The 27,448-nt window shown below is 31.8% G+C and overlaps 1 protein-coding gene across 2 annotated transcripts; it reads left to right on the top strand.

Annotated features, from left to right (window-relative positions):
• The first annotated feature begins 11,548 nt into the window (after positions 1-11,548).
• Positions 11,549-26,659, top strand: LOC148283949 (uncharacterized). 2 transcript variants are annotated; one of them, XM_088242900.1, is made up of 2 exons: positions 11,549-11,657; positions 24,668-26,659. In XM_088242900.1, the coding sequence occupies exon 2, from the start codon at positions 24,692-24,694 to the stop codon at positions 26,510-26,512; it is 1,821 nt and encodes a 606-aa protein (XP_088099026.1). In that variant the 5' UTR covers positions 11,549-11,657; positions 24,668-24,691; the 3' UTR covers positions 26,513-26,659. The 2 variants fall into 2 exon arrangements, with proteins under 2 accessions (XP_088099026.1, XP_088099025.1); XM_088242899.1 differs by lacking the exon at positions 11,549-11,657 and adding an exon at positions 23,672-23,826.
• The last annotated feature ends 789 nt before the right edge of the window (positions 26,660-27,448 follow it).

Genomic DNA, 27,448 nt, shown 5'->3' with positions numbered 1-27,448 from the left:
AAACAGAATTTCCAGGAGAAACAAAAAATAAATCAACACGTCTCAAAACTATGTATTTTTTCTTGAGTGTTTTTGTTTTTCTTTTCACCCTTTAAAACAATTCCGGCGTGTCGTATATATTTATATTGATCTTAAAAATAGGTATTACATTTTTTAAAGAAAATCTCGATTGTCATAATAGTAATACTTGAAATATGACACTGTTTGGAAATGGCGGTGTTCAAATAAATGTTAGTGTAAAAGTGTCAAACAGCCATCAAGCGAGTTTACAGATATATCGTAAAGCTTTTATTTTGTCATTTTTTAGCATAATATAAGAGTTGTTTCAATAAATTTTTTTATTTTGATTAAATTGACTATTTGATGTGCGATAGTTGATTTTTTTAATCAAATAAAATTAAACAAAGAGATAACCGATTTTTAACAATGAAACTTACATTTATTTATTCATTTATACGCCTTGTAGGCATTTACATATTTTACATTTATAAATACAAAGACCGACATGTGTTTTACACAAAAGAAGCAATAAATAAAAATGAATTTCAAAAATTAAAAAATATAAAAAACCATCTATACATATTGGTAAAATATATATGGGTATACATATAGTACCTACATATATTGCAGTAGAGAAAATAGAAGGATATTTTTTTCCTTCAGTAATATAAAAAGAACTTAAGTTAATTAAAGGTATATAATTTTAATCAACATACTAGTATTTAGGTATTTAAATTTGAAGATAATAAATTGATACACTGCCTTTTAAAATTTAAAACTGTTTCATTAAATAAATCTATATCATTTGCAAACGCATGAATTTCCCTTATTAGCAAATGTGTACGGTAGTTTGTTGTAGATACATTTACATAGAAGAGTATATTAAATCGGGTAACCCGGCCAGGCACTCGTGAGTCAATTAATTGTAACAATTAGGAACAGTCAAATATTGAATTTAATATTTGAAATAAAAATAAAAAACCTTATTGTTTTCTTCTACTTTCTCATGTTTGTTCATTTAAACATTTATTTAAGTGTGTATAATTGATATGTTCAACTGGAATACTTAATTTAAAATTAACGTTGAACTCTTTCGATATTATTTACATGAAATAAAAGTGTCGATTTTCATGCATTCGTTTCCTCGATACAAAATGACATCGTTATATTTCGCTAAATATGATTTGAGATGCGATAAATTTAAAATGATGTATTCTTTGTTCCAATTTAAATGCACCCAAATGGTAAATATACATTATATAGTAAGTAGGATCCGTATCTTGCGCAACCTTTCATCTTTTCATATCCCTGATATATTGCTTCTTGAGAAAAACCCTTCACGATTCATTGGTTTCCTAGTGCATCCAATACGTACGGAATACTCCTATATCAAAATCTGCTGATACGGAAGAAAAACTCTTTATTTTAGATCTGAAAACAAAGAACTTGTATTTTTATTTCTCACCGGTGTTTTCCTTTACATTATATACGTACACGAATTGGACTTCACCTCCTAGACAATTATTTATAATAACACATCATAACAGAGATGGAGAATATTTTTGAGAAGGAAATATGGAAGTATAGAAAAATTTGTAATTTTTTTATTAATTAATATAGTTACATAAATGATAGATGTTTTTTTCTATTACAATCTATTTTTATATGTTTAGTAAATGCTGTAACTGTAACTTTCCAAAAACATGACTAGCTCTAGAATTTAGAATATTAATAAAATGTTTAGGATCCCTGACTTGCAATATCAATAGATAAACATGTGCTGCATATATATTACAGGCAAGTTCTAGAATACTATTGGCCGGTTTCTCTTCCAGAGTAGGTAGGTACCTGCTAATTGCTTGTTTGATTGACAGGCAGGTGACACTGCACAAAATTTATCGGCAAATTTCTCGTTCAGGTTTTAAGCAGTAATTATATTTAATGCGTAATAAACACTGTAGTAGCTGCTAATGGAATATTCTACCCACTTATGTCAGAGACACCCCTTCTTTATTTACATTCGAATCACGTATGAAATATCACTTTCTGTCATCAACAAAATTTGAGGTTGAATCATGCAGCGTTTTTCAGTCGAGCAACACATAGAAATTGTGAAAATTCTCAACCGAAATGGTGAGAACTTTACAGACACGCTTCGAAAATGCGGCACATTTTTTGGTCATAATTATGCACCATCTCGAGCTACTGTGGAGAATGTAATTAATAAATTTGAAACTGTTTGCTCCACTCAGGATGATAAAACAGGCGGCTGTCCTCGTATGGGTCGATCGCTTGAATAGAGAAAATGTACACGAATTCCCATCCACCTCCGTTCGTTATCATTGTCAACAATTTAACGTTACCTGACGCTCTTTGCCACGAATTTAGACGAAAGATCTGAACAAAAAGAAACAGATCATGCGCAGCGCTGATTATTCGTCGATCGGATAATGGAGCATCAACAAGTCGATGGTAATTTTTCCAAAACATCATCTTTAGTGATGAGGTGCACTTCCAACTAGGTGGGTACGTCAATAAACAGAACAGTGGAATTTGGGGGACCGAAAATCTACGAGTGATCCATCAGCAGCCTATGGACCCAGCGTGTGTGACCGTGTGGTGTGGACTTTGGACTGACGCGACGGAATAATTGGCCCGTATTTTTTTAAGAATGCAACCGGCAGGATGCAATGCAGTTACCGTAGATGGTCTTTGTAATCGCTATATGTTGACTAATTTTTTGTTGCCTCCGTTGGATGAAGTTGAAATTGATGACATTTGGTTTCAACAAGATTGTGTAACCTGCCACAGAAACAATATTATTTCCGACGAAATTTCCAGGATTGTCTTGCGCTGGGGAGAAGTTAACAGGCTACCAAGATAGTATGATCTGACACCTCTGGCCTTTTGCTGGAGGATTTTTTAAAGCAAAAGTGCATAAAAATAATTCACAGAAAGATCCAGAGCGCAAAACGGAAATTTGACGAGTTATTGACAAAACTCATCCACAATTAAGTCAAAATGTTGTGAAAAGGGTGAACGTTTGCCAACAAAGCCATGGCGAGCATTTGTCGGATGTTGTGTTCCAGACGTAACCCCTATTTTACAATGAAAAGAAAACACACCAAAAATTCAACTGCAGTATGTTTTAATAAAAAATGTATATATAGGTTTTGAGACACCCTTTATTACACACACAGAACTGTATTCATCATCTGCCCTGTCACAGATTACTGAAAATTGGGAATTTAAAATCAATTCATTTTCTCTCGTTTGTTTTTGCACGGATACGTTAAATAAATTACGGAATTCTTGGTTACAATGGTTTAGCGAAGACTCGATAAAACTTAAATCCCCCTAACCGAGAGCTTTAAATAAAATATCACTCGCGTCCACAGGATAAACATAAACAATATGGCGGACGTGAAAATCTCCATTTTCTGATATGCAAAACTGCCGCGCTTTTCTAGGCGCAGGCGCAGTGCGTATGCGGGATTCGAATTACGTGCCAGAGTTAAATATTCCAAATATGATTTTTCGCTTTTACTGGTGGCTACACTCAATCTTGCGATGTAAATCATCTAGGAAAGTACCTCGGGATGGCAATACCGAGCCCTTTAATCTAGAGGTTAATGTAAGGAAGGTCGTATAATGGGTGGGAATGAGGATACTGAATCATGGGACCAAATATAACCTTTGACAGCGAATATAAGATTTACACCTCATTAATAATAATATGGATAATAGAGAATATTCACGTTATATAATTATTATTATAAATATGTTATCTGCCTTTCTTAGATCCTCATAGTAAGCTCCGAAGATTTGCGCCGTCAGACATACTTGTTTATCCATTTTCGCCTTACAAGGTTAATAATTATTAGGCCTCTAAGCCCGATGTTTTTTATATTTCCACAATTTTTGTTTTAGTATTTTATAGTTAACAAATATCAACAGATCGAAGAATTGAAGGAATATAGATGTTACAAATATAGGCAGAATGGGGAATGTTAAGCAGTGTGTAAAGTAATATAATAATAAAAATAACCTTTAATATAACATTTAATCTTTTAAAGACTATTTTATTTTCTCTTTCTTATGTTATACAAAAAAATTATAACTGTCTTTTTATTATAGGAGCAAAAATTTATTAACATTTTCTTGTATACTCACAAACAGGCCATGACTTAGTGTAATATTTTTGTTTAATATTTTACTATTAATATGTATTTCAATGCTATAAAATTATCCTTTATTTTTTAAATACTCTGTTTTATCTCTTATGTATATTGTAAACAAACGAAAAAAAAATTTAAAAAGAAAAAATATTTTTAAAAAGTGGCCACTTAAACCAGTCAGTGAGCCTTGTAGATACCTAGACTTCTACATTTCCTTCTCAAATGTGTTATTTATCTATGTTGTAATATGTTCAAAGTAACAGGAATTTAATGAGTTTCACTTTATTTTAAAACCTCAAATAATATTTCCATTAATAAACTTATTGCATTAAGTTTAACTTAAAACGATTCATAAAAAATTTCCTATTGCTAATAATGATTGTATAATTTGTTTAATTTAATTTAGTACGTACTATTATTTGGCATATGATTTATTGCTCCTATTTCTTATATTTCTTACTATAGTATTGAGTGAGTTTCTAGAATACATATCTCAATTATCATTTCAATTTTGCTTTTATATATATATATTCTTTTTCTTTTGATTTAAATGATACTCTTATTTTGTTTTTTTTTATTACTACTATTATTTTGTTGATTTTAATGATGCCACTATTTTGTATATTTGATTATGTGTGATTCTTAATTTGTATAATTTATATTTTAAAAATTATTTCTGATTATCTTTTTTGCATTGTATTCTTTGGCATTTGATTATTTATTACATTTACCTTTTTTTCTAGATTGTTATTCTATGTCATAATAATTTGATCTATTTAATTTAACTATGTATTTTTATTGTTATTTATTGTGGCTTGACACGGGCATAGCCTGAAAAGCGTTAATAATATAATAAATATTTTATTTTGTTATTTTGAATGAATAAATAAATAAATCAATAAATAAATAATTATAAACTTTTGATGAGTAAATGAATGGAAAGATTCTCAAAACTCGATGGGAAGATATAGTCTGAAATGAAGACGTGATGAGTAGTATGTGTAAAGGAAAATAAATCATATAAATAATTAAAATCCGCAAGTTGCAGTATTTCCGACACATCATAAGACACCCAGAAAAATATAAAATCCTACTAAAGTCTTCAGTGGAGCTTCAGAAATGAAATAATGCTGGGCAACATGATAACGGCCGTCATTGCTAATAACGCTTCACAAAGAAAACATTAAAGGTTATACAAATTCAAAATATTTTTTCACTAATATTTTCATCACTTAAGCCCTGTTCTTTGTTCATAAGTAATAGTTTTAAATCAAAAATAATTTGATAGTATACTAGTATAGTTTACAATATTAAAAAAAAAAAAACATCTTTATTGAATAAAATGTGGAATCCTCTTCAAAAATTTTACTTTTACCCAGATACATCTAATTTTGAACTATAATTCATTATTAAAAACCGTCCCTTAAATATTGATATTATTTGTGTATATGATATATATGAATGCGGCAATAATATTTGTGTTTCATTCTACTTAAGTTCCGGAACTTAACTTGTAGTCAGTAAATTTGAAGCAGCGCAGCGTTAAAAGCCGCGCTTTGATTTCACAGTAAACTGGCATGGACAGTTAGCCATTTTTACTTTACTTTACTTTTTTCCCGTCACAATAGATCTTCACAGGTCGCAGTGACGTCGGGAGCTTGAATAGCACTGACCCTCACCACTAAGAATAAGAATATTCTTTTTTACTCGACTACGCGTTTTGCACGGCAATTTTGACGCAACAACGCTCATTTTTTAGAGCATAATTTCAAAGTGTCGTTTCATGAAGCATCGTCTCTATTAAATTATACCTCAATGCCTTTAATATGTTTATTTTATTTACCTACTTATTAATATCTGAGCCCCGATTAAAATGGGAAGTTAACAGAGTTATCTTCAACTGTCTATAAAGAAAAGTAAATATTTATGTACGAAAATGAGTATATTTGCATGAACAATTAAAGTATCTTCGTCGGTAACCTATAATTGAACGTGTTTAAAATAAAAAATGCATGCATATTCTGCTTTTCATACAGAAAACTTAATTTTACTTTGTAGATAAAATTGAAGATAAATGTTAACTTCCCAATGTAATCGGGGCCCTAAAATCGGATTACGAGTTTTTATGTTATTTTGTTTATATTTTCTTTGTGCTATTTTACGTCTTAAAATTAAACAATGGTTCTATTTATGCTGTTTTAACGACATAATATAAATACATTGTGTTAGGCCATTCATTTAAGAATTCTAACATGCGGCGAAGCCTGATTATGCTTTATTGAATAACATTAAATTTATTTTATTTATTAATTCCACAACGGATAAAAGTACAATACTTTTGTATGAATGTTCCAAATAACCTCTCGGCAACGTGAATTCGTATAAATTCAACTCAACGCGAATCCATGATAAAAACTTTCCTAGATTGAGTGATCGATGCACTGTATTACTGCTTCTATCTACTGCAGAAATATCGGTCGATACGTTTGCTACATAGTAAGTGAAGTTTGTGGTTCACTTGTTAACGTCAGAATAACGTAGGTGTTCTGAACTTGCTGGCGAAGCTATCAGTTCTTTGTAAAACAAAGAAACCGTGTATTTTAGTTCCGTGAAACTATAAACAATGTTGCTTTGAAAACCAAGATTGTTTGAACATAAAGAAACTATTTTTATTTGTTTTATTTTTTTATATATACGCCCAATGAGCATTTTTAAAGACATATTTATGCATAGGAAATTATTATAAAGAAAAATAGAAAGACAATGATATATAGTAGAATTTGTGGCAGTTGAAGCGGAAGAGAGGTGTTTATAATTGAATTTGATTCAGTGATCGTTTGAAAAAAGTCAACTTGTTATCAAAGAAATCAAGACTGGTATTTTTGTTGGCAGACCTAAGAATTCTAGACATAGAGGAATAAAAACTATAGTTAGTTCTATGGTTATCGGTATGAAAGAGTAAGTTTTGTCTGAGGTTTCTAGTTTAGATAATACAACGTGATTGCAAAGATGTCTCAACGAATCGTAGAAACGACTAATCAATTATATTTGGTCTAGTTGCACTAGTCATCGTAGTATTTAAGTTATTTTTTACTGTCCTGGATTTGTCCTTGCTTCATTAATATGGCAGTTGTTGTCTAGTATTACATTTGTGTCAGCATTTTTAGTGGCTGATAAAACATCGTCTCATAAGTGTCGCAATGCAATTCTGTGTCAAGTATTTTATGTCAAACTGCGGTGGTATTCTAAACGCTCTCGCGGCCGTATTACCTCGCATATTTACATACAGAATACACGAGAAAAACTGTTTTCCCGTGCCGCAAGAGCTGGAGAGCCTGGCATGAATTTTCGTACAGTTAAGTTTTATTCTTTTTTTTTTTAGAAACTAAAACCCAAAATAGGTCATTTATGAATGTGAGCAATAATGGCTCTCCACAGATTGTAAAAAAGTAGTAAGCAATTGAAAAATAATGATAAATTCTTACCCATTAGTACTAAATGCACTCTTGTACAAGCATTACTACTACCCATTCTAGATTACGCTGATGTTTCCATGACTGATTTAAGCTGCGAGCAACTCGATAAACTTGAACGACTTCAGAATACATGCATAAGGTACATTTTTGGTCTTAGGAAATATGACCACATTTCTGATTATCGTAGGCAACTAAAATGGCTCAAAATTAGACAGCGGAGAGACTATCACTCCCTCTCACTTCTGTTCAATGTACTTCATAGTCCTAACGCTCCTATATACCTGCGTGAAAAATTTCAACGCTTATCAGTTCATGGTTTACCTCTTCGTTCTCATTCTCAAGGCACTCTCTTAATACCCATACACAATTCCTCTTTCTTCTCTAACTCATATAGTGTCCATGCAGCTCGACTGTGGAATTATCTCCCATCCACCATCAAAGATGTTACTACATTATCTCTGTTTAAATCACGTCTGAAGAAACATCTCCTTTCTCTTCCTTAATCTCTCCTCCTTTCCTTTTTCCTCTTTCCGCTTTTTTCTTTTTTCCCATTGAGTAATAGTTTTGATTTAAGGTAATTTATAAACAAATACGTTTATTTCTATTTTTATATATTTTTAACTTTTTAATCTTTTTTTTTTTTTTTTCTATTGAATATGCTCTGTGACTTGAATTATAAAAATAAAACTTTTTTTTTATTGGTTGGTTGGAAGAAATTGCCATTTGGCAATAAGCCCGCCAATGTACAAATAACATTATGTACAATAAGTCAAATAAATAAATAAATAAGAAACAAAGATTGGATTGTAACTGCTGTCTTAACTGACAAACTTTCTTCCATGCTCAATGTAATATAAATATACCCTTTTTCTCTTTTGTATTTTGAATAAACCTCTGAGATAAAAAATAGCCATCTCGAAACGATTTTTTTAAATTGCTTTTAGAACCAAAAGTGTTGGCTTGACCATAATATTTGTCACTTCCAGTTCATAAATACATCTTTATACCGTGCTACTCGATAGCTGTCGATGTGCTTACCTCAAAACTCGAAGGTCGATAGAGTATCTTCATAATCGCTCGGGAGAATTTATATTTAATATTCCGTCATAGTGAAGGTACAGCATCCGCATCCTTCGATTGTAATGGCACCCCAGGCCCAGGAACGAAGGGATGAGCAAGGGGGTAAATATACATTACTTAAAACAATAGGGCACCAAAATGAAAACATGAAAGTTTCCTTTCGCTAAAGATATGACCAGCTCGCCATTAGCCCGGGAATATCTTCTCCAAAACAGCTGTTTTCCATCTGCCCTAATTATTCCGAGTTTATTCAAGTTAATTAACGGCAATTTGGGAAGCCGGCGTACTAAACACTGGTATATCAAACATCTCTGGTTTCAATTACCATAATATATTTGTAAGCCAACATTGTTCTCGGAAGTTGCAGTGGGAAGCGAGCGTAAGAGGATTATTTAAGTTTTGTATGTAATATTTATTTTACTATAGTTATTTACAGCATACGCTTAAACGACTCTTCATATTCATGTCCCGACTTGCCTAAAATAATCCGTATTAAGGCCTTAGTCATAAACTAGGGCGCTGCTGACGCTAGATATTTTATGTACTTACAGTCTCCCACATCCCGCCATATATTTTTTTTAAATTAACAATTCAAGTCGAAGTGTGTCCGCCTCGTATTTCTCCGAGCATACAAATAAACAAATATATTGTTAGAATTATTTGGGCTCACCGCCGTCGGCCGTGTGTCAAAACTCCTATGTAAATTTGTATGGATACAGGCAGTTCCAGTGTTTCGAAATATTCCCAAAATTTGATTGATTTACAGTGAAAAAGCGATTACTTTGAATCTGTTTTAATACGTTTACATTATTTATTAACTTATTTTATTTGCGATTGCGAACGGATTTTAAAAAATGAAATGTCTGTAACAGGCGCACGGATCGTGACAGAGAGACTTTTACACGAGTTTTTACATAAGTTTCTGCATTTATTTCTAATGGGATTAAATAATTTGAGATTTGAGATTTCTATCCATATAGAATGAACAGTTCAATCATCAGTAATATTGCTTCTGTTGGAATGATGCAAAGTGATGTTTCTAATATCAGACCCATAAGCGGAAAGGCGTCCGACTTTTCTTCATGCAAACGTATTCTCGTATTTTCTTACTATATTATGGCATTAGAACAGTGATTTTTTTACACACTAAAGATGTTTACTATTGTTTTTTTTCTTTTTTGATAAATTGTTTCTTATGGGTGCAAGAAATAATTCAAAAACCCAAAAAAGCGCCCTGTTTGATCTGCCGTCTTCGAACGAACAATATACAAATATGATTGACAATTTTGAAAAACGGAAAAGGTCAAGAAAAGGACACTTTTTCTTTAAAAAAAACCACCAAGTTGGTTCAGTTTTGGGGTGCGCAAAACGGGACAGGCAAACGTCATTTTTTACGATTTTAGTTACGCTTAATAAGTCCGGCGCGGCGTGCAGATGTCTTTTTTATTTTTTAGTATCGGCGGGGGCTTTTGCGAGAGAGTGGCGTAAAATCGATGTTCAAATACTTATTCATCGATATTCCCAGACACTGCCTTATCCTCGCGGTGAGCACATAACTAAAATACAAAGAACTTAAGATCCAGCAAAAATAAATAATCGGATAAAAAAGTTCAAAAACTAATTTTCACTATACGAAAATGATAAATCCGTCAACTTATCTAATATTTCTAATTATGGTACCCATATTTGAATGTACATTATAAATGCCGATGAGCGGAAAAACTGCTTCAAAGTGTAAAAAAAGATATATCTTTAATTTTTTTTAAATACTTTGATTTCCACTATCGAATGGCATGTATTTACTGGTAATTTGATTTATTTAATTCATCAATAATAACAGTTGGCTGGACAAGAATTTTGGAAAAAATATTAACGATAGCCGCCATTATGAACATGATTATAATTCCAGAGAAAATGTAAAAATCAGATTTCCATTTAGAAAAAAGACGAAAAGGCAAAATTCAGTTTTATTCGAATTTGTTCAATATTTATTAAAGTTTAAGTAAGGCAGTGAAAAAATTGTGGTGCAAAAAAAACATTTGTGAAAAAAAAAACAACATTCAAACTTAAGGTTTAAAAATATATAAACAACGGATAAATCAAACATGTGTACATTGTTATTATAAAAGCATACATCAGAATATTATGTTTATGTTTGCCTAACTTCAAGATTTAATAATAAAAAATAAAATAAATGCATAGATACAAGATAACATCCAAGAAACATAATATTTCTATCCCCTTCACCGTTTACAGCATGCAATATGTTCCAAAGATCAAATTAATAATGGAAAATAAAGTATAAAAGCTTAAGAAATTCAATCATTTTACTATATTCAAACCAACAAAAAGTTTAGTCATGAAAACTATCAAGTACGAGTACCTACCTCTTTTCCACGATTTAGTAAGTTTCTACCTCCTGTCAAAATATAATAATATCCCTCACTTGAGGAAACGGAACTATCATTATGTGTGATCCATACAAAGTTGCTTCTCCTGCTTTGTGTTTAGAATAATAATTTGTCCATTTTGACGGATAGACTAAATGTCAAAAAAGAGCTTCGATAAAAACTTAATTTTAATTGAACAATTTAAAGTCTTTTTTTCAAAATAAATACGTAAATTAGAAAACAAAATAAATACGTAAATTAGAAAACTTTTATTTATTGATTTATTTATATTGTAACAATTATATTTCATCCTGCCCCATTTAAGCAGCGCGTAATTAAGCACGGGACTAAATGATATTTTTGCTACGTTAAAATTTCAATATAAGAATATAATAAGAATAAAATAATTTCTTACTTCTAGTGCAAAATAATATACTTAAAAACAGGTACAACATAAATTAAATAATGTATTGATATGTTAACAATATTTTTGGTCTGTCTGACAAAGCTTTGTAAGCAAATTCTGGATTAATGTAAGTAAATATTAAATATTTTTTTAACCGAGAAAAACTGTTGAGAATATGGGAGTCTAAGCATTTAATGAGCTAATAATTTGTAATTGGCTGTCTATCTTGGAAACCAATCCAATATAAAGACTTCACTTTTATGGTTTAATACTTAAAACATATTGCATCGGTTCAAAACCAATAACAGGTATCTTCAAATTGCACAATCCGATTAACGCTTTATTGGTCATAACTTCAAAATGGATAGTTTTGAGGCCGGCCACATTAAAGTCTATATTTTTTTTTAATTTTACAACTTATAAACGCCGTTATAGGTTTGGATCATTCTCAGATACCTTGTCTTGTCTTGTTTGGTTTGGATCATTCTCAGATACCTTGTCCAGTCTTGAATCTTAGCAATATTTACTAAAATAAATTTAATGTTCATTTCATCAGTCTTTTTCTTCACATAATGGTGCATAGGGCACTGCATTGGTATAGCAATCACAGATAAACTTGATCATTTTTAGTTCATGAAGGTATGATGATCAAAATTGTTGTTGCAACATAGAGATTCATCGGGCTGAACCATTTCACCTACTGGGCAAAGCCTGAAAACAAATTTTTAGTTTTTATACTTCTTTTTACCAATTAGTTTAATCAACAATGTTTTGAGTATGTCCAAATGTTTGCAAACTGGCTAGATTTTCCCCTAGGGAATTACTTTGATCTATGTTTTCTTTCTCTCTCTGTTACAACAAATTTAGAACAAAATAACTCTCTCCGAAGAATCCAGGCTATCTACCAAAATTTGGACATATTCAAAACATTGCTGGGTATGATAATTAGTTTCAACCTTTCGGGTGCCCAGTCCAAGGAGTGCAAAGTATTGTTTTGTAAAAAAAACCTTTATTTTTTTTTAATTTCATGTCTACCGTGTCGGGAATTGAACCTGTAACCTCTTGCATAGTAGGCAAACGCGCTGAACATTTGACTACGAGGCGGACATATACAAGGGTACTGTTTGCTAACCCCAGAAATCCTTTTTTTTTTTAGTAAATCATAAATGACTGATACAATAATAGCTTCAACCTCTTTTTTATATTTTATTTTTTTACTATAGCCAATCAACATTTTATAAGTAACTAGTTATGAAATAATCACGATTATGTCAAAAAACAATAATGAAATAATTAATTTAATTTCGGAGATTGCCAACTTTGCAATACTCAAGTAGAGGTCGCCATGTTTGCAGCAAACCCATTAATTTGAAAGTCAAATTCTTACAAATAAAGCCGTATTTTGAACTAACAATGTTATAATTATCACATGTTGTATAATTGGATTGGATTAATAATATGGTCACAATGTAGTAAACAAATGCTAGATTCAATACTAAGAGCAATTAATAAAGCACTTTAAGTAACGTTTAATTTTAATAAATATACTAGAACCACAGATTTATATAGAATAACAAAAATGCTCAATCCAGAGGAATTAATGTACACAGAAAAAATAAAAATAATATTTAAGATGAAAAAGAATAAAATAAAGACGAATATTAAATTAAATTTTAACTACAACATACATAAAATAAATACAAGAGCATAAAATAATTTGATTTGCGAACAACCTAGGACCAGCAGAAAAAAAAACAGTTTTTTGTATACAGCAATATTTTTTTTCAATTTACTTTCTAATGACCTAAAAAATATACAAAACATATACGTACTTAAAAAATACCTAAAAAAACAATTCTTACAGCCTGTGTGACGAGTGATATGTGATGTTATTTCATCGACTTTTTATTTAAACTATTGTGTTATTATATATTATATATAATATCCCCTCATACCAGCACTTTTGCTAATTGGGAATATTTCGTACAAATAAAATATGTAAAAAAAAAAAAGTCAACAAATCACAAAAAAAAAACTTTTTACGATTTATATTTTGTCGGGTTCGCAAGTAATACCCTCATATGTATAATATAATATAGATAATCAATTAAGTCATCATTGTGCGTGCATAAGAAGATGTATAAATGTAGACGAAGAGAGGTCTGTATGCAGACATATTAAAGTGGCGATCTATCCTCTCTGCCTCTCACTACGGGAAAACGGCGTTTTGTTTGTTTATTAATAAACTGCTAGTAAAGCAGAATAATTTCAGGATCAAACCTAAACCACGCGCACAAAACACCGATAATGACGAGGCTTCAGTCGTATTGTGAGTAGGTAATTATTTATTGGGATATTACAAAAGTTTTCTGTTACCTTTCGGCCTGTACTAATCCCCACACCTCCCGTCGGACTCTAGGGGTTCTCAGACGAAGGCACAGCCCTTATCTCCTTATACTTTCGAATTGAAGTCTTTAGAAACTACTGTCAAGAGTGAAAGGTACTGCTTTAGAGTAGAATCGAAGATTAACTTCGTGATAATAAAGATTTATGTAAAACTTACCCGTTTTAAGATGTATCTACTAAATTCAAAGTGAAAGGTTGAAAATGGATTCAGCGACAGGTATTTACATAATAATGTTATGTGTTGTGTGCTTTTAACTACTAGGGCCGGGCGGTTAGCATGATGCAAGGAGGAAGTTCAGTGTTACGGGAAATTAGAAATGAAAAATGTTTTCGTAAGCGCGATAAATTTGTCTTAAAAATGGACGAAAAAAATTATAAAAATTATTTTCATAAAAACGAACTACTTTCCAAGACGTCACTAGTTCTTTTGAATCAACCAACGATATAGTGTTTTGATAGATTTCTGGTTTACGGGAAGCCAATTCAATTACTTTTAAAATTTATCTTAAATACTTTAGCTTTCTGTATATTCTCATTTCCTCCGGTCACGTATTGTACCTACATACATATCTTTATGGTTTCGATCCTGTAAGATGGATCATTTTGCGGCAAAGCTCTGCATCTTCTCTGCTACTCTAGTATGTCCTGTCTAACCCCCTTTCAGTCTTAATATTGCCTGCAGCTCATATCTTCGCATGAATCCTCGCATTACTCTCGGTTAGGTTCCCCCTGTAGTCTGTCCCCTCAGACATCCCCTCTATTACCTCGTGTAGGAGACCCTCATGACGTAATATTTGTCAAATCCATCTAGCACGTCTTGCTGAGATGGTCTTAAACAGGTGCCTTCCTCCTTCGATTCGACTAAGATCCTCGTCATTCGTGATGCGGTCTCCCCAGGAAATCCCAAAAATTTTTCTAGAAGATCACTTCTCGAAAGCATCTTGTCCCTTTTTTAATCTTTCAGATAGGCACCATTTCTTGCAGCCGTACATTAAGAAACTCCATGGATAAGTCTTGACAATGAGCTTGCTTATTTACATTGGATAATTTCCCTTGGGTTTTAAGAAGATATACATGGCAGAGCATTTTGATGAATGGGTATTTGAACATAATTTTGTGTCATTCTCTCGCAAATGCCTCCCCGATACTCTGCGAAAAAGACAACTGCACGCCGGACTGATTATGCTTATTTTAATTCTTATTTTTAGTGGTGGTGTCAGTGATATACAAGCTCCTAACGTCACTGCGACCTGTGAAGATCTATTGTGACGGGTTCCGTGAACGGTTCTCGCCCTCCAAGCCCAGGTGTATAAAGAGCCTGGCTACTGTGTGGGAGGCGAGAATTTACATTTTGCTAAATCTCTCCCTCCAAGCCCAAATCCGTAAAGATCAGGCTATAAGTTGGGAGCGCTTTAACATCCTCAGGTTGGCCAGTAGTCCTCCGAGGATGAGGCTCCCTTTATGATGTAAAGCATCACATTAACATATAATGTGTATTGGTGTTTCCTCATCTGCACTGCAGAACTTACTTACGTACTGCACACTTACTTCTAGAAGTTTCGGAAAGGTGATTATACCTAACTAAAACCGTCAAAATTGAGGTCTCATATTCTCAATTTCCGTACCTCAAAACTGAATCAATTTAATTGTTTTTTTTTTAAGACAGAGTATAAGAATGTACTTATACGTTTTCCAAAAATATTTGTATATCGTATCCGAAGACGGTCGTCATTGTCCCTCTAAAAAAATGACCGCGTTTCCCATTTAGGCTCCGTTTTTCTGCCCATTGGCTCAGGCATGCATCACTGTGTTGGTATTCCAAGTTCAGCGTATAAGTGTTCATTTATGATTAACATTAAAGTATGATGATCATCAGTCTGCCCTGCAGGCGCCAGTCTAAAGAGAGTGAACTATCGCAAACTTACTAACCAGTAAACCACAAGGCGAACTAATCTTAGCTCAATTTTCTTTACCAAGATTTTCACTAGGGAGTAGCCACCGAGTCGAAAACACTTATCAAAGGTCTTGGTTCTGGTTTTTTTTCAAACATAAAACTGGATTCTTTATTCTAACGACTTAGGGAATATAATCATAGCAGTATATAAAATAAAAATGTATATAGCTTCCTTTACATTAAAGAAATTCAATGTTATAATTATTATAATTCTTTTTTTAAATAAGTGGGAGATACATTATTGTAGCGAATCATAGCAATGACAATTTTCTGATCGAACAATAAGGAAAGGTCTCAGCAAACTGTTCGTACAAGGTTTCTTCCAAAATATTTATTTTATGTTCAGTACCGAGAGTGTTTAATATAAATGATTTTATATGAGAAACGTGCGAAATCAATATAGTGCACTGGAGCAGATCCTGTAGAAGATTTTGGAGAGACCACATAAACAGAATGAGCAGCGATATACTGGTGTCCATAGCAGCCAAAGAATTTACTTGATGGAAGGATAGTAGGGCCTCGTTCTGGGAGACTGAGCAGTCCAAGTAGAACAGATAGTCAGATCTACAAGAAGACAAAGAAGAAGTATTAAGCTCTCAAGAACAGAATACATTTTCAACAGAGGGGAGAGATTCGAGTTAGAAACTGCTTGATAGTTTTTCAATTATTTGAGTTGATTAATTCATGTTAATTAAATATATTTGTCTTTGTTTGTTCTATTTTTATTGATGTAATTTGTGTTATCTTTAGTGATGTTGATGATTTGTATAATATTATTGTTTAACTTTATTATTTTGGTATATTTCTGGCATTGAGATCGTATTTTTTATTATTAAAATTTTGATTTTTTATTTGGATCATTTTGTTTTTTTTGTTTTTTGTTTTTCTTTTTTTATAGTTATAGATTTGAGAGATATAAGCACCGACACAGTTCCGCACCTACTGAGATTCTTGACCCGAGTACCTACGGCTCGTTTTGCTGTAAACTATAGATAATTTCGTGATTGATAATCACAGAATGAATTATGTCCGTATGGGTGGCTCTACAGCTGTGGCACCTTATTACTCTGAGCAAATTGCATTAACCATTTGCTCCCTGACATGACGGTATAATTGTGTCTAGGGCTGATATTCCGGACACATTTACAGCGCGCTATAACGCGTATTTAGTACGTAAAAACACGCTATACCGCGCTATAATTGCGAATACCAGCCCAAAGCCACGATTATGAACAGCTATCTTCATCGGTATATACAGAGACGGTATAAACTAAAATCGATATTTATGTATGAAAGTGTGTATATTTGTATGAAAATTTAAAAAATCTTCGACGGTAACCGGTAATTGAACATGTTAAGAAACAAAGATTGTAAATACATTATATTTTTCATTCATAAAACTTAATTTTACTTTGTAGATAAAATTGAAGATAAATTTTAACTTCCTATCAGAATACGTACCCGGGTGTAAAATAACTCGTATGAGAATGCATTTTATGTAACTAATCACTGTCTGTACATATTTGGACATATTTCAATAGTTTGGGCCATTTATTTATTTGTTTACATTTTGGTAATTTTTTACTACGTATATTATTAATAAAACAAAAAACCCACAATTAGTTCAAAAAATTACTCCTGGTGATCAGTTTTTCGTAGAGCTGTCACCCGTTTGGTGGTGTAAAATTACTACTCCTTTACAAACCTTAATATCAGATAACAAACATTTTTTTTAGTATGTATTTTTGCGGTTTGAATATTATGCGGGTTTTCAATTTATTTTTGCATTGTAAAAATAACAACTTTTTACATCGCAATACCCTGACAGTACGAATTTGTATCATTTTTTTTTTGTATAATCATTTTCAAGCTATAAGTTACATAATTCAATCACAAAAAGTTCAAAAACTCTACAAAATCCAAATTCAGAGAATAAAAATAATAAATAATAATATTTGTTAAGTGTCCTCTGCACGGGAAACCCCAGTGAGGTCACATTATTTTTATTATTAATTATAGTTTGTAAGCAAAAAATACGAATAAATAAATAAAATAATTAAGTGTCAATGCAACTCAGTAGGACTTCAAATTAATATAAAATTATTTTAATTTATTTCAACAGAGAGGGAAAACATTTTTGAGAATGTGGAAACAATTTGGAAACAAAATTGAAAACAATTTTACAATTTTACACTTTCAAGCGTTGCCTAGTGGGTGATTTGGTTCAGCCGGATGAATCTCACCCCCGTGATAAAGGTTTCAGCTCTTTTACTTCACAAAAGTCAACAGATGGAAAAGTTGAGGAAATGTGGATGTTCAAACATGGGCAGATTAGTGAATGTTACACAGTGTGTAAAATGACCACTTAAACCAGCCAATGACAGGTCATAAGCCCTGTAAATATCTAGACTTTCATATTCCCTTCTCAAAAATGTTTTCCCCCTCTGTTGTAACTAATTTTATCTTTATTCATTCCCAAAAAGTATTTTGAAAAAAAAGTACCGTCTTAGCCAATATTTCTCTAACTCTCTCTTAAATAATTTTAAACATGAACAATTCCCTAGGGAGGAAATCTAGCCAGTCTGCAAGCATTTGGACATACTCTAACATTGTTGAATATAAAATTAAATTAAAAAATACTTGTCTCAACTCCGCATGGGATTTTACGATTTGGGTATAAATAAATAAATCGAACTCTTCTAAGCAATAATAAAATTTCTCGTTCAGACTCGTCTGTACAAAACTTAAAATGTTTGTGATATAAAAAAAAACTCATTACACACATTTGTCAAAAATTCTGGTAACCTGATGGTTCAACTTTTTAAATGTAAATCTGAAAAGTTTTGCTTAAAAGAGTTTTTTTTAAACATACTAATAGTTTTTCCGTGTTGTAATATGAAAGGTCCGTGATGTTTTCCACTAAGACGCGATGGCGAAATATTGGATTACTCTGCTTACGATTCCTTCTTGGAACTCCGGCCGAACTTCTGCGATCCATCTTTTTCAGTTCGTTGAGTAAAGACATTGCGCTTATCGTGGTTACTGTTATTTACGTTATTCCCTCTATTGATTATTTAGTACTGGGAGATAGTTTCCAACGCACCATTAACTACATTCACACCTAACTTAACATTGAAATCACACAAGTACCCAGCATGAACATATTTCTCTTCCCGGTGACCTCAACCTAAATCCATTTGCCTTTTTATCGAAGCAAGATTAAGTTCTTGGGATTGTGTTGTTTGATTTAAAACATTTTCTTTGCGGTAATACAAATGAAGGTTTCTACGTAAAACGTGAAAAAAAAATATTTTCTTTTTTTTTTATTTATTTAATAGCATAATTATACATTTTTTCAATTTAAAAAAAATTTCACTTGTTATATTTTTACTAAAACTAAAATCCCACCAAGCCACTTTTTGTAGCTTGTTGGTGAAGATTATATTTATACTGACTTAATAATATTATTTACATTTATAAAAACAATGAATAACAGATAAAAATTAACAGCCGGAAAGATCAGAATAAACATGTTTATACAAATCATAATATATAAATTTATTTTTTTAATACAAGAAAATATATAAAAAAATAAAATATTTACACCTAAGCTACTATTCATAGCTACTTTAAATTTTACTTTTTAGAATTTTGTGAGTTTTAGAAAATTACTTATTCTGAATTCCTTGTTATAGTAATTATTTTTTCTTGTTTACAATTTCAGGTATACGTATTTACTACAATTACTAAACATGTTTTTTTAATAACTTTAATTGGCTTTGCACCAGTAAACCATTTTACTAAAAAAAATATTACATATCTTTCTGTCTGTAATTCGAGCCTTGTAAATTTTGAAAAAGCAATGTATTATACAATTCATTTAATTTTCTCGGATTCAGAGCCGACAAAATCGGTGTTTATTTTAATGAGGAAGTTCAGTGTTTTTTTTTAAATTTTTATTTGTTAATAGACTGTCAAACTAAGCCATTTTTTTTTTTTTAAATTTTATATATCGTATTATTGGCGCTACGATTTTTCAAAGTTTTGTATTTCTGAAATAACTCCGCGTGTAACGTCAGAGGTTCATTTCCGCTTATTCTCATTCAGTTCTTCCCATTGGTCCAGAAGCGACAAGCATACCGGAAATCTTCCATAGCTCTCAGATCATAGGTCGATTCACATGAACCAGTGACGTCATTTAAAGTAGTGCGTTTTTATCAAAATATTTTTTATTATTTTTTCTGTACATTTTCAAGAAACTTTGCCATACAATTTAATGCTCTAATTTTTACCCCACGTAAGAAAATATTTTTTGTATCCAATTTCCGGTAGGGCTGAAGTTCCTCATTGCGTACAGATTTATTCTTACAACAGGAAAAACAAATAATGAATTTAAAAATGTACATAATATAAATTGGGTGTGTGGTGGTTGCTAAATATCTCTCTAGGTATAACCTGTTCTGATATAACAACAACAACAACAACTACAACAAACCATCACGCCGTTTCCCCGTAGGAGTAGGCAGAGAGGATAGAACGCCATATCTCTCTGTCTTTTCATACATACCTCGCTTCCTCTACATTCATACATCTTCTCGTGCACGCACGCCGATTATTTCTACTCTTGACTTACTTATAAACTTGGTATAAAGTTACGTCTAGGCATAGTGATAGAATAAGGATAGTGTTCTCATCCTTATTCTACCGCTACGCCTAGGCGCAACTTTATACCAACCTTATAAATAAGACCCACAGTATTTAATCTCAATTAAAACGCAATGTAAACTAGACAGAAAACATATTTTAGCACTTAAGAGAGTCAGGAGTCAAAACGATTGTCAAAATACCCTCGGGAGATGTATCGATTTCCCACCCATATGTCAAGGGTGTGTCGGTGTGAGGAGAAGAGTCTACAGAACGTAGAGTACATGGTCCGAACTCGATTAAAAGTTTCGGCAGACATATGACTTCAGCAGGACCGGCTCCAGGGATCGACCCTCGCGACGTCCCATTAACATATTAGGTACTAAACCCTGGCCCGGGGCCGGGGGTGAAGCTAATGTAACTTTGATGGTATGTTTAATAATGTGATCAGAAGTGAACAGCGAAATAAAATTAAAACTTGTCGTTTCTTCCTCGGGGCATAAAAACTACAAAGGCAAGAATTAAATTGCTCATGATACCTTTGAAGTTTTTTTTGCGTGCATAATAAAAGGTTACGTCTTTTTTAAATACATTACAATGAACAAAAAAGCGGAGTTTTCTCGTTTCTCTCTAGTACGGAACAATTTAAACACCAGGGCCTCGATTATGATGGGAAGATAAAGACGTTCCCTCTAGCGATTACAAAGATATACTACCGACCCCCCATCTTTAAGTTTTGAGTCAGTACATCGATATGAAACAAGGGGAAGCGTACGTCACGGAACACATATCTGCGCTCTAAAATAACATAGCTTCAGTATGACGTCATAGTTGAAGATAAACGTCTCCCGACCGACTACAAAGATATACTACCGATACCCCCACCATGAAATGTTGATGTAAGTACATCGGTTTATACCGACGGGTCTAGAACACTTCGATACGTTTATCTACGCATTAAAAGTGTCAAAAAAAAATTTCACCGAGCAATTTTTCCTGTCATTATGATTTATTTAAATTTTTAATTATTTTGAGGTTGGCACTTTTTTTGTAAAAAGCCAATTAAAAATATGACGGAAAAATTAGTAAATTTTGAAGCCGAATTAAATTCCGACATAACTGTCAGTTAAATAAAACGAATGCCTAGGTGCGAAAACAATATCGCTAGGTTCTATCCTATTAACATATATGAGTATCTAGACGTTAGAAAGTTACCACTGCAAAAAAATAATATATTATTGTATTTTTTTCCATCTGTTTTACTATCTTTCTGAGAGAACGTATCGACATTCGGCCTTGTAATCGCTCAGTACTACCTCAGTGGATAAATGCAGACGATCGTTAAGCATATCGTTTTGGTAATGGTGAAAAGTCATATAAAAATCACATCTAAGCGAGCTTTTTTTTGCTTAAATTGGTATTTATTAGAGTTTATAATCGCTTTGAAGTCAGCACTTTCGATCACAGAAGCCTATTTAAAATATAAATAAAAACTATTTTTAATGTTAATGACGAAAGGAACGAGGACTAATTGTTTGCGGTCATTCGTTGGCTTGTTTCGATTATATGATATCGATATGACAAGTAGGTAGAACATAACGAGGTAAGATACAGATAGTACAGAAGTTAAGTATACCGTCTCGATATATACAGATGAAGATGGCGTTCATAATCGAGCACAGGGCCCCGATTACAATGAGAAGTTAATATTTACCTTTAATTTTATCAAAAAATTAAAATTAAGTTTTATGTATGAAAAGCAAAATTATGCATACATTTTTTCTTCTAAACATGCTCAATTATAGATTACCGACGAAGATACTTTAAATGTTCATGCAAATATACTTATTTTCGCACACAAATATCGGTTTTTCTTTATAAACAGTCGAAAATAACTTTGTTAACTTCCCATTGTAATCGGGGCTCTGAGACGGGTTATTTTTTTTTTTTTTGTTTAATACATATTCTGGTCGTCAATGGCATTCATAAGGTAGGTACAAAGCATTCAAATCTTTTTAGGCCTTTATTTAGATGTGCGTCATAGAGTTTTCAAATAAAATATTCTAGTGCGCCTACTTACACAGAAAAAAATTTTACGTTTAATTTCTTGCGAACATTTGATTTATTTCTAAACAATATTTATTTTCTTGTTTTTTTTTATTAGGTACTTGTTTATTTAGTATTATTCTGGTTTGTGAAAGACCCAGCTCGATGAAATTGCCTGAAAAATGTAAAAATAAACAATATTCAGCCAATAATTGCAAAGCGACATAATGCGCAGTGATAGATAAACTTATTTTTAACTTTTTAAGCTGTATCTGAAAAACACCTCTCTACATAATATTGTCTATAAATTGCCTACCTCCACGCTTAAAATATGTAGATTTTTTTTTATAAAACTCCATTTTTTTGAAGGGCAACAAAATTCAACAATGTTTTGAGTATGCCTAAATGTTTGCAGACAGGCTGGAACTCCCTAGGAAGGAAATCCCAAAACATTGTTAAATTAACTAACTGGTAAATTAAGAAGTAAAAAAATTGGTTTAAGGTGTTGCCTAGTAGGTAAATTGGTTCAACCGTGTGAATCTCACCCATATGATAAAGGTTTTAGCTTTTTTACTTCACAAAAGTCAGCAAATGGAAGAGTTGAGAAAATGTGGATGTTTAAACATAATTGTAATATATCATAATTGGAGACGAGGAACTAGAATCCCAACCGTCCATGCGCTCTGTAGCTGCAAGACGTGTTGGGATATTTATTAATTGTCAGCGCCCTTGAGGTGATTTTTACAAAAATGGCGCGTTATAAATTATCCAAACATTATTATTATTGTAAGCAGAATGGTGAATGTTACACAGTGTGTAAAGTGGCCACTCAAACCAGCCAATGATTGGTCATAAGCCTTGGAGTTCCATATTACCTCTCAAAAATGGTTTTCCCTCCGTTGCAACAAAATAAATTAGTTAAATAGCACCATCTATCGGCATCATTTTACACTATTTTTTTACAGCAAACGTGGTTCTTAAACGAATTTGTCGGTAAAACGGGAATTATGTCGATACTAGAGACATCTGTATAAAAATTGCAGCACTACCTTGCAGCTGCCCGCCAAAGCAGCTGTCAAGTGAAGCGTTAAATCTAACAATACAAAATACAACGGAACATCTCAATTTAAAAAGCTTAGCTTACTAATTGTGAAATAACTTTTAAATAAATAGCTTTATGTGAAAAAAATATTATTTATTTGGTGATCTTGGGTTAATTAATATAATTTATCACTTTATTTCAAAGGTAAGAAGTAAATTTGTTCATTTTTATATAAATTATTGTGTATAATGTTACACACCGCATGCAAATTTGCATAATTTCATACAAAGAATATTACCAAATTGATTTTTCCGTTGTGTCACCCTCTTCAAGCACTCCTTAATTGATTTCATAGTATTTGCGCATTGCATTTAATTCGTAATAAGTTATGAAAAGAGAAATATATCTGATATTTTTCATAACTCAATAAGCACCTAGTATGGTATAAGTTAGTATTAATTTAATGCGTTTTAAAATTCCAGAAGTAAATTATTTCAAGTATTTATTTTACAAATTGCATTTCGCTTCTTTGTAATATTTATAATTATATTTATTGGTGATCAGACAAAAAGCCTTTACTGGTATTTAACATTTTGTCTATTTCTAACTTGTTTTTTACCTTTAATTTATTAATAAAATGTAATTCAATTCAGATACAAACCACTTAAACTATTTATTTGTGATGAAAATATGAGCTAAAGACAAATTTCCTAAAACTTCTTGATTTAATTAGTACAGTCCTTTCAAATTTTCAATAACCTTTGTTTATGTGTGCATACTGATAAGTTTTCATATGATTCATTCAAATGTACGTACTTACACAAGCAAAAATTATATGTTTACTTGGTTCACCGACAGGCACTAACACATTAGCATAGGCTTATTGAACATAACGCGCTGTACTTGAACTAAAACTAGATTTAAAGTTTCAGTCTATAATAATTGACATCTTATCTTGCCAATTTTTCTACAGTTTCATAATATTGAAATAAATTTTAGTTACAATTTCCTAATTATCATAATACCGCTCTTTTTTACATTCCAGGATATTTGTACCGAAGTGCTAATTATGAGTTATATGATAAATAACAACGCTTTCGAGGTGGACCCGAGTCCAAGAAAGAAGAGAAAAAGGACCCTGCAATGTACCAATGCCTACATGAATCCTGCGCTAGATATCCTTTCTACAGAGGACACCATGTGCAATAACCTTATGGAAGTTGCACCATCCAAACGCAGTCGACGATCACGAAGTTGTGACAGCAAAATATCATTTGAAAATGCAGCTTTAGACCTCCCCAAGCAGGACTTCAATGGACTGTTAAAAAAAGAACTTGCTAATGTCAATAAACTTCCATCTATAAATGAAATTTCCAGCCCAGCCTACCAAAATATTTATAAGTTAAACAATAATGATTCTCTTAACATGATCGTTGAAGAAAAATCCATTATATGTAATGCTAAATCTAATGAATCAACTATACAAGTGAATTCAACTCCTGTGCATAATGGTAACAGTATTGTAAAACGAAGAGCTAGTTTTGATTTGAGCTTTATAGAGAAGCTCGGAATAGATGACAGTATTAATGGCGAAGCATTGTACTTAGATGATGATTTAAACGAAAGTAATATTATGGAAATAAAGACAATAACGACCATCACAAAGAAGAAGTTGCATATACCTGAAGCCTTTGCCTCGAAATCAACAAACCCTTTTCTTAACTGCGAAATTAACTACAAAGACATTGAAACGTCTCCGAAACAATCGGTATCTAATTTCCCTTTTGATGTTCAAGTCATACTGAATGATGAGCCCCGTAATAATAGTGTTTCAATTACGTCTACTTATGAAGCGACCTCTAACACGTCTGAACCAGAAATAGAGTCAATAACATCAATTGATGGCAATGTCATCCCGAGACGTTTGTTTGTCGAAGACGACAGCTCTATTCAGTATATAGATGATCAATCTATTGTCAATGATGTTAAATTCGGTCACAGCACTCTTAACGAACCAATTAATTATAACTTTGCTACCGCAACATGCCGAAAAAATCCGGTTTTTGTTTTTGATGGTATGAATAAACAGAGTAAAATTCTCGGTTGCGATGTCACAAATATATCTCAAAATGAAATTTTCAACTACGAAAAAAACACAATTAATACAAACAAAGTGAATATACATAATGTTAATAACAATTTAGAAGTGACATTTAAAGATAATTCAAGTAGAATTGAAAATATGAAGAAGCAGGCTTCTAAATCGAATAATAAGATCTCGTCGAAGATATTTAGTAAGATTAAGGATGTGTTCAAACATGACAAGAAACCAGCTCAAAAAGTGAATTTTCCAGATTTTAATCCATACGAAGTTGTCCGGAAAGCGCCCGTTCAAGAAAAATCAAAGAAACCACTCCCAATCTGTTTTGTCAATCCAGCGCTTAACTTAAATACAACAGATACTGAAAGTGAAGAAATGAATTGTGAGAATGCCGAAGATGTATATTCGTCCGCTAATTTCAATAGCAAGAACCCATTTGAAATAACTCCTATGAAAAGAGCTAAAGAAAGTATGATGTATAATAAGGAAAATTTATATGGATCTCAGACCAGCACTCTTAGTAACTACGTTAACTTGAGTGACATCTCTTGTCAACCAGAGAATTTCAGTAAAAAACATGTGCGTTTTGATTCTACGCTGAACCACGAAAAGGTAATAACAGGTAACAGCTTTGATTCTGATCGTAATAGCGTTAGTTCTTCAAGTTCTGGAAATAATCCTCATCAGGTCACTCAAGTTTTCCACCATATTGATGCACAAATAGATGAATTCCACAACGAATTGGAAAATTGCTTCAATGAAAAGAAATTTATTTCACAAAACCTTTAACACAACATTCCAAATATTGTACCAAAGTTAATTTTTTACTGTATTTTTTTGCTAACTTATTTTATTTATTTTGTAATTAATTTTTACATTATTTGTAAAATGATATCTCTAATAATAATTAAGTGACTTACAATGACCGTAAATTGTATAACCAATTCTTAAAAATAGATTTACAATTTGTTTGTAAATGTATTTTTTTATTTTTTTATTTTTTTATTAATCTTTAAGTTTGCAAAGCAGTGTACTTTTAAAATGCCTAAAAAGAAATTACTATCATAATAATTCTAATTATTATCAAGTACTTTTTTTCTAATGAGTATTACTAATTTGTAAAAGATAATTGACCAAAAATTATTACCAAAGCCTTTATTATTTATCTTTACTTATTATGATTATCTTGCCATTTTGTAAAAAACCTTTCATGTTTGATGTGGATTTTATTTAATTCCTTTTGAAACAGTGTTTTATTTTGCAAATAATGTTGGGTTAGGTTAGGTAAAAATCTTACTAGGTTAAAAATGATCTATAGTTATCCATTTTTTATGATAGAGATCCATTATTTTGAAAATATGCATTGCTTATGAGGGGTTAAAAGCAAAAACGCCACTTTCCATAATGTCCATGATCACTGTTTTTGGGAAGACCAACAAAACCAATAACAAAAATACCATTTCTTTTAAGTTCAATGTGCACATTGAATTTAAAAGAAATAGTCTTTTTACCACTGGATTTGTTGGTCTTCTCAAAAACAGTGATCATGGACAGTGACGTTTTTGCTTTTAAGCCCCTCTATACGGAAAAGGAGGAAAACTTCCTGGAATTCATCTTTTTTAAATTTGTTTAAGAATAAATACTTACCCATCGAAATTACGAAAATTAAATATTTCTCTTTTGATTTATATTTCTTTTTCTACTATGTTTCAAACCTTTCATGGC

This window comes from Micrasema longulum, unplaced genomic scaffold (genome assembly GCF_059751315.1).
Source record: "Micrasema longulum isolate JH-2025_06_02 unplaced genomic scaffold, ASM5975131v1 h1tg000177l, whole genome shotgun sequence".
Taxonomy (NCBI): domain Eukaryota; kingdom Metazoa; phylum Arthropoda; class Insecta; order Trichoptera; family Brachycentridae; genus Micrasema; species Micrasema longulum.
The sequence above is the reverse complement of the archived record's forward strand: the minus strand, read 5'-3'. Positions and strand labels throughout refer to the sequence as shown.